At 39.2% G+C, this 8,777-nt stretch overlaps 1 protein-coding gene across 1 annotated transcript; it reads right to left on the bottom strand.

Moving 5' to 3' along the window:
* Window positions 1–5,453: 5,453 nt before the first annotated feature.
* Window positions 5,454–7,793, bottom strand: LOC113080234 (zinc finger BED domain-containing protein 4-like). The gene is made up of 2 exons (XM_026252444.1): window positions 6,164–7,793; window positions 5,454–5,933 (listed from the first exon to the last, which is right to left on the bottom strand). The coding sequence occupies exons 1-2, from the start codon at window positions 7,683–7,685 to the stop codon at window positions 5,542–5,544; spliced, it is 1,914 nt and encodes a 637-aa protein (XP_026108229.1). The 5' UTR covers window positions 7,686–7,793; the 3' UTR covers window positions 5,454–5,541.
* Between the last annotated feature and the right edge of the window lie 984 nt (window positions 7,794–8,777).

Here is an 8,777-nt window from a genome sequence, read left to right as displayed (position 1 = left end):
ATGTAATAACAATAATGTAATAATATTAATGCTAAAAACAAAATGACACAATATTACAGCAGTTTTAAATATTGATAATAATCAGAAATGTGACACTGAAGACTGGAGTAATGATGCTGAAAATTCTGCATTCAATCACAAAAATAAATTATATTTTAAAACGATATTAAATTGGAAACCAGCCATGTTAAATTGTAATATTATTTTACAACATTACTGTTTTTACTCTGTGAGTGTGTAAATGTTATTATTTGACATAAGTATAAGATATACTGTTACATTTGCTTTCAATTTTTGCCCCTTTAATTTTAAATAATAGTATCTGCATATCAATTGGAGAGAGACCAATTTTCAAAAATTATCTCAGTGTCTAATTTTGAATTTAATATAAAAAGACATGAATGGTGTAAATGACAAGCTGAAAATACTCAATATAGTGTATGTTTTTAGTCAAGCTTTTTGTCTGCCCTGGCACTCTGGAGGTCACAGAGAGGGAATATATCTCTCTCTCCTCCACTCCTTAACCACCCACTCCGTGAAGCTGCTGCCTTGGAATCAGAAGTGAAGCTGGCACTAATGAAAATGAATAGCACATTTGTCCGGCGCTAATGGCAATCGTGGGCATGCAGTTATGTGAGCGCGGCTCATGCTAGTTCAACAGTGATTACTCAAAGGTTAACAGTGGGAATGGCATTAGCGTCAGTGCTCCGGCTCTGTGGCGATCAACCTCCCTCAGTTTCCGAGGGTCTTTCTGATGTGTGTGTGTGTGTGTGTGTGTGCCTGTCTATATCAGTGGTGCAATGGCTGAAAGTCCTGGGTGATTACAAATGTAAGCCTTAAACTACCAGCCAAAATGTTTCAGATTTTTTCCATCAACATTCATGGCTAGGGTTACACACATTACTCTCATTATGACTGCATTCTCATGAGGACAAAAAGCCACATTTTATGCATCTGAGAGATAGCAAACCAGAAATAAAAAGAGAAATCTATAAGGCCAGAAACACATTCTATTCAAGTAGAATGCAAACACTTTGCAAACACTGTTTTATATACATTGCTTGTGTCTGTGGGGAAAACAGATGATCTTCTATACTTGGAGAGAGCAATTAATTAGCATTCCTATTCATTGCAATGAGATGCTCATTTGGCACATTCATGTAGTACGCTACCTGAAAGCAGAAATCTTTCCTTCATGACACGTTTTGAGCTGTTAAATCACAGTATATTAATATAGCTCTATAAATTCCTGCCTAGTTCATGCTATTAAGAATCCAGCAAAAAAATGTATATATATATATATATATTAGGGGTGTAACGGTTCACAAAATTCACGGTTCGGTTCGATACGATACACTGATGTCACGGTTCGGTTCGGTTCGGTTCGATACGTTTTAGATACAGCAAAATGTAAAAACATCTCAACTTTTCAGAATGCCGCAAGCGCACCGCGGGTCATGTGACAAGAACTAACCAATCAGCTTCATCCTTTCCCGTAACAACGTTGAGAGCTCAGCCAAGATGAAGGATCAGCTGATCATAGTTGTATATGGATTGCAATTTTGAAATAAATTTAGTAGCAGCGCTACTGCAAGCGATTTTTAGAGCTGCAAATCCATTTATCCTTCGCTGAAATTTCCGCGTCTCATGGAGAGAGCACGTCATTGTTGCTTAGCAAAGACAGACGCCTCATGAGCGCTTCTGCCCGAGCGCTTTGGAAAGGAGGAGAAAGACGCGCTTAGCGTTTTCCATGCGTTTTTAGGCACGATATGTGAACGGCCCCTAAGGCGCTCGCTCACTCAGCACGCGCTGAAGGCTCGTTGCAAAATGTCGAATGCCTTTAACAGACCAGAAATATAAGATCCTAAAATAACCAACAGGTCTGGTGTTTGGGTTGGATTCCCTGTAAGCTATAGTGTCTAAATGCTGCAGGGATAGTTTGCTGCGTGCATGTTTCTCCTTTTTTTCGTCTTTTCCCAGATAGTACTGACGCATATATCCCAGATATTCCCGCTGGTGTTTTTTTTTTTTTTTTTTTTATTCCCGCTGGTGTACCCTGTCATGTTGCAGATGCGACATACCGTTGTTTTTATCCACCACTCTCTTGCCATCACCATTATAGCTTAAAGGGAATCCAAAGTGCACCCAAACACCAGACCTGTTGGTTATTGGAGGATCTTCTCATTTCTAGTCTGTTCAACGCATTGGCTATTTTGCAACGAGCCTTCAGCGCGTACTGAGTGAGCGAGCGCCTGCTGAGTAGCCTAACATAAACATATAAGATGGTGTTTTTTTCTTCTTCGGGAGTGTCAGGGGCGTTGCCTGTTACGTTGTTTGGGTTATTGGGCTACCTTGTTGAACGCATATCATTATATTTCTTTCTCTCTCTTTTTTTTTTTTTCAAATATAATTAATTACTCCAACGAACCGTTCGGTATACATAATTCGTACCGCGTACCGAACCGAAAGCGTCGTACCGAACGGTTCAATACGAATACGCGTATCGTTACACCCCTAATATATATATATATATATATATATATATATATATATATATATATATATATATATATATGACAGAGAGAGATAGATAATTCAAAAGTCTGGGAACCCTTGGTGTTGATCCTTGTGTTCTGTTACCTGATGATCCTCGACTGTCTTTCTGTTTTGTGATGGTTGAGCATGAGTCTCCTGTTTGTTCTGAACAGTTAAACTGAGCAGCGTTCTTCAGAAAAAATCTTTAAGGTCCTGCAGATTCTTCAGTTTTCCAGCATAGCTGCATATTTGAACCCTTTCCAGCAGTGACTGTACGATTTTGAGATACATCTTTTCAGACTGAGGACATTTGAGGCACTCAAACACAACTATTTAAAAAGATTCAAACATTCACTGATGCTCCAGAAGGAAACAAGATGCATTAAGAGCTGGGGGGTGAAAACCTTTGGAATTTGAAGATCGAGATCAAATTGTACTTAATTTGTGTGTGTATATATATATATATATATATATATATATATATATATATATATATATATATATATATATATATATGTATATTTTCAATGACAATAATTAAAAAATATATATATCTGCCACTAGGTCACATATTTCAGTTGGATATGGTACATCCATTCTACATATTTTCAATAATAAAAAGAAAAGGTCTGTGCCTAGCGATATAGGTTTTTAGGTGACAAGCTTCATATATGGCTTATCTAAAATTCGATATATATCGGAGGAAAGATTTCATCATAACACTGCGCTTTACTGTGATCCATAACTTTTCTATGAACCCAGGGCCTATTTATTGTCGATCGCATCCGAGGGATGGCCTGTCAGTTAGGTGGGAGATGAGCTGCTGTTTATTTTCAAATCAATACTCAATTATTATAAGGAGGGTCCTCTCTTGCCCATTTCCAAGATGAAATTATGAACTGCCGCAATAGCACTTAGTCAAGGGAAGCTGAGGAGTATTAACTCCTGATGCAGAAGTAGCCGGATATTTGATCAAACAGCTCCACCCCCTCTCTCCCTCTCCTCAAGCCTTTAATTAATCACTCCATAAAAGGCCTTTCAGGAGGTGACTAATGACCAGAGAAAACAATTTTCCCCCTAACAGCCTTTTAATTTTAACTCGTGTGGTGAGAGATCATTGTCTGCAACTTACGACAACCCATCAATGCTGGTTTTTAATGCGCTTCTGCTTTTGCTATTGAGAAGAGAGGTGAGACAAGGCTTTCCGTTCCTTTTCATAACTCACGCCATTGATTTTGGTAAATGCCTGACATTTGCCGAAGGATAAAAGTTCTGTCGATGAGGGTCGTGTGTAAATTACTCCATTAAGAGCATGTTATTTATGATGAAGGGTGATTTAGGTGCATAAATGTCTTAAAGAGGTGTGAACTGACAGGTCAAATGTGTCTTTGTTTTGCCACTGTCAGAAGCAGTGATGCCACATCGGTCATTGCAAGCACCCTTTCAGATTTTCATCTCTCAGCTGCGATGGAATTGACAGCGTGTCCTTAAACCAAACAGCAACAGAGAAAATATTTTGCCAAAGAGCACCAGCTGTACAAGATCAGAAGCTCATATTCCCATAATCCACCCACAGTACTCACTGCTGAGCAAATCTGCAAAAAAAAAAAAAAAAAAAAAAAAAAAAATCAGTCATTAACGAAAATAATGAAGTCCTTCATTCTCTTTGAAAACTCAATTGGCTTGGGCCTGAAGCACCATTGTATTTGACACGTTGCTAAATGCCAGAGATGGGACCAGGTCTCACATGTGCAAGTCTCAAGTAAGTCTCAAGTATTAACCTTCAAGTCTCAAGTAAGTCCCAAGTATTTTTTTCTTGGGCAAGTCAAGTCAAGTCAAGTCACAAGCTATGTCAAGTCAAGTCAAGTCAAGTCACAAGCTATGTCAAGTCAAGTCAAGTCAAGTCCTGTAGTAGGTCAAGTCAAGTCCAAGTCAAGTTACTTATTGTTTTAATTTCACTTGCAGAATCTGATCTTAATTAAGTTAAAAGACAAGATATAAGTAACTGTCGGTAAATTAAAATAATTTGGATTTGCATTGTAAATACTCATGTTCAGTAAAATACATCATGGAATCAAACAAAATTGTAACTTCATAAAATTATTTATTTTCACTTCTGCCAACAGTGTTTGAAATGTTTTAAATTTTCAACATTGAGTCCATAAAACAAATAACTGCTTAACATCCAACAGACTCCTCTCTGAACACCTCCCTTTACATACAACATTAAACTTTGTTACATGTCTCTCGCTCTGTCTCACACACACACACACACACACACACACACACACTCACGCACTCTCTCTAATACACACACACTTTCTCTCACACACACTCTCTCTCTCTCTCTCTCTCACACACACACACAAACACTCACTGACTCTCGCTCTCACTCTCACACACACACACACACTTTCTCTCACACACTCACTCACACTCTCTCTCGCTCTCTCTGTCTCTCTCTCACACACACACACACACACAAAGACTCACTCACTCTCTCTCTCACACACACACTCTCACACTCTCTCCCTCACACACACACACTCTTTCTCTCAAACCCTCACTCACACACTCTCTCTCTCACACTCACACACACTCTCTCTCTCTCTCTCAGACACACACACAAACACTCACTCAAAATTGTCTTATATTTTCAACATTGAGTCCATAAAACAAATAACTGCTTAACATCCAACAGACTCCTCTCTGAACACCTCCCTTTACATACAACATTAAACTTTGTTACATTTCTCTCACTCTCTCTCTCTCTCTCTCACACACACACACACACACACACACACTCTCTCTCTCACACACTCTCTCTCTCACAATCGCACTCTCTCTCACACACACACACTCTCTCTCTCTCTCTCTCACACACACACAAAACACTCACTCACTCTTGCTCACTTACACTCTCTGTCTCTCACACACTCTCTCACACTCACACACACACACACACACACACACACACACACACACATCCATAAGTCATTACCTCTTTTACAAGGTATTGCACTTGCAAAATATAAGATTTGAGAGGGTCTTGTCTGCAAGCCGAGCACGATGTGGCCTCATGATGATCCCACCATGACTGAAGACCCTTTCAACTGGGGCACTTGAAGCCGGCACTGAAAAAGCTCTCATTGCAACCGGAAAAAGTGCAGGGAGGATACCCCTGTTTGCATCCCAGAAGGACAGACAAGCTTGCCCACAACAAAGACCAAAATAGTTATTTAGTTGTGTCTCTGGGTTGGTGGCTGTGTCCTGCTTGCGGCGTTTTCTATACTCTGAGAATAAGCCAGTGCTCTCTTCCTCCTGGTTTTCATTTTCAGCCTCTTGGAATCCAGGACTCTGGGATGTTGTGTCAGGTCGCACCTCACGTAGAATCAGATCTTATAAAAACGACAAAAAAGTTAATTTAATTTAAAGGACAAGTGTGAAACCATGATTGTTAGAAAGTGAACTTCCTCATTCATTATTTCACAGCTCAGTTTGATATGCTTGCAAAATCAGCTCTAAAGATGTATTATATTATTTATACAACTGTTATGAATTAAATTTCCATAATTTGATAATGGTGACATGCCTAACTGTATATCATGTAAAAAAAAAAATCACTGACCTTTCACCATGTCAACAATGTCATTCTTTATGTCATCGGTGACAAGCACATCATGCTGAAGCCACATCATGGAGAAAGCTGGGTCCAGGACAGCTGATCTGATGTAGAGTGGGTCAGCAAATGGCAGCTCTTCTCCTGATGCTGCTGATAACATTTTCAGATTAACAAAGATCCCCCGGAATCTTTTCTTGAGAGAGCATTGCAGGTTATGGATCATGCTTCTCAGAAAGCGCACTTGCTGTTTGAGTTTTTCCAAATGGTGGTTTAGTGACAATACACAGGGGAGGACAGAGCTGACCGTCACAATCTTCTCTCCCTGAGTAAGATCGGTGGCCTCGGCAAATGGCTGTAGCACATCACAAAGCTCCTTCATCAGATTCCACTCCCTAATTGAGAAGACCAGCTCACTGTGGCCTGTGTCCTGAGCAACACTGCACAGTTCCTGATGACTGAATGAGAGCACTGCCTTGACTTGGCGGAGAGTTGAATTCCACCGTGTATTCACAGCAGCAGGTATCCCTCGCTGCCCAAACTTATCTTCAAAAGCATCTTTAAAGGTGCTGGATGTATGCAGGAGTGAGCTCAGTTTGGAGCATTTTGCAAAGGTACTGTTCATGATCCGTGCATCTTTGAGACCATCACCAACAGTTAACTGCAGCGTATGGGCAAAGCATTGCTGACGTTTAGGACTTCCTCTGTTGATCATGCGGTCCACAGTCTCCCATTCACCTCTGGAGAGGTCTTCCCACAACTCTGCATCATCCAGATTGTCGTCATCAGTTACTTCACCATCTTGCTCTTTTGGAAAACACACTGTAAATGCTCGCTTCATATTAGCAGCATTGTCACAAATAACAAAGTCAAGTTTTTGTCTGATGTCATATTCATCACATATGGAATCAAAGGCTTCTGATATCCGTTCTCCTGTGTGAGTTCCTTTGAATCTGTTGCAGGCAAGCAAGTATGATTTCAGCTGAACTCCCTCAGATGTTGCCAAAACATGGCCAGTGACTCCCAAAAAGCCACGCATTCTCCTGTCTGACCAAATATCCACTGTAACTGATACATGGTCTGCACTAGCAAGAAGCACTTTTATTTTCTCTTTAGTCTCTGCAACAAGAGATTCTATCTTTGAAGTTATTGTCCTACGACAGGCAGGCTGGTACTTGGAGTCAACCACAGACATGAAGTGTCTGAAATGTCCATTCTCAGTGATTGAAAGAGGCATGCTACATCCTATCACCAGGTCTCTTAGAATGGCATTTGTTATGGCCTTCTGTCTTGGATGATTAGTTGAATAGGCTTCCTGAGGACGAGACTGGAGGAACTGGGAAATCGCAGGCTGTGTAGCATCAGTGCAGGCGTTTCTTGCCCTTTCATACTCTGCATATCTGTGAAACAGATGCAAAAACAAGAATGGGATGTACTGTATGATCGGGCAGACATGAAAACATGATATACGGTTAAAAAAAATAGTTGTTTGAGGCTTTTTGTAGTTTTTATTTACTATAATGCTTAGCATCAAAATCTTCCAGACATTGCCCTTCTCCACTGATTCTTATTAGTGGACAATGCTACTTCAGTGTATGTTCCTGGTTAAGACTCAAGACATTCTCAACAGAGCGATGAATCGACGAGTCACTATAGAAACGGGCGCTAAGAAAAAAGCATGCCAACTGTTTCTTTCTTCTTTTGTTCATTAGTTGTTTACATGCTTAGTGCATATCACCACCTAATTGAATGCTGTGCAATCATTTTTATTTTTTTCCATTTAATCTTTAATCCTTGAAAATGTGAATGAAATAATTAGCATAAAACAAACAATATAAGTCATATCAGATATGTATTTTGATTTAGATTTTAGACATTATAGAAAATGTGATCCATGTGTGAGATAATATAAAATGTAATAAGAAAGAAAAAAAATATATATAAGTTAAACATTACCTTGCCATAGTGTTTTATAAATTATACAGATAACTCCTATATATTCCAATATAAGAAATAATCATATTAGAATAATATTACTTTAATTTGTTAGCCTGCTTATACTATAGTCCTAATGGAGTGCATCAGAGCAGCATAAAAAATATCAAATATTTTGTAGTGAATCTCTTATTTGCATCTAAAGTTTTATTGCCAATAATAATGACAGGTTTGTGAAAGTGTAGAACTCGTTGAGCTCGGCGTTGATCTTCAGCACAGCGACTCATTTGCACGTCTCTGATTGGCCAATGCGTTTAAACAGACATGTCTGTGAATTGGCTACAATGCTCAACAGCTGCAAAATCACGTCGTGAGTACCTTTAATGCAAAGGGAAAATATATATATACAAAACTGTAATATGCACTTTTTTCATGTTTAGGTAATCGCGGCAGCTGTAGTCTTATTCACATTTGTTTTTCTGATTATTTTTTTTGCTCTAATAGAAAGACAAGGTAACAAAATATTTGTGGCTTAGCCCCAGCGCCACACCTGCAAGAAACACGTTTTTTTGACGGCCTGCTAGCGGATCGTTAGGAAACATTTGATGAATGTGATAATTTATGTTTGGGCCTTTTTTTGGGCCTGAAATCGCTGAAACAAACTTTAATGGCTACTTTAGCTATTATT

Source organism: Carassius auratus, unplaced genomic scaffold (assembly GCF_003368295.1).
Source record: "Carassius auratus strain Wakin unplaced genomic scaffold, ASM336829v1 scaf_tig00030433, whole genome shotgun sequence".
NCBI lineage: Eukaryota > Metazoa > Chordata > Actinopteri > Cypriniformes > Cyprinidae > Carassius > Carassius auratus.
This window is presented reverse-complemented; position numbering and strand designations above follow the sequence as displayed.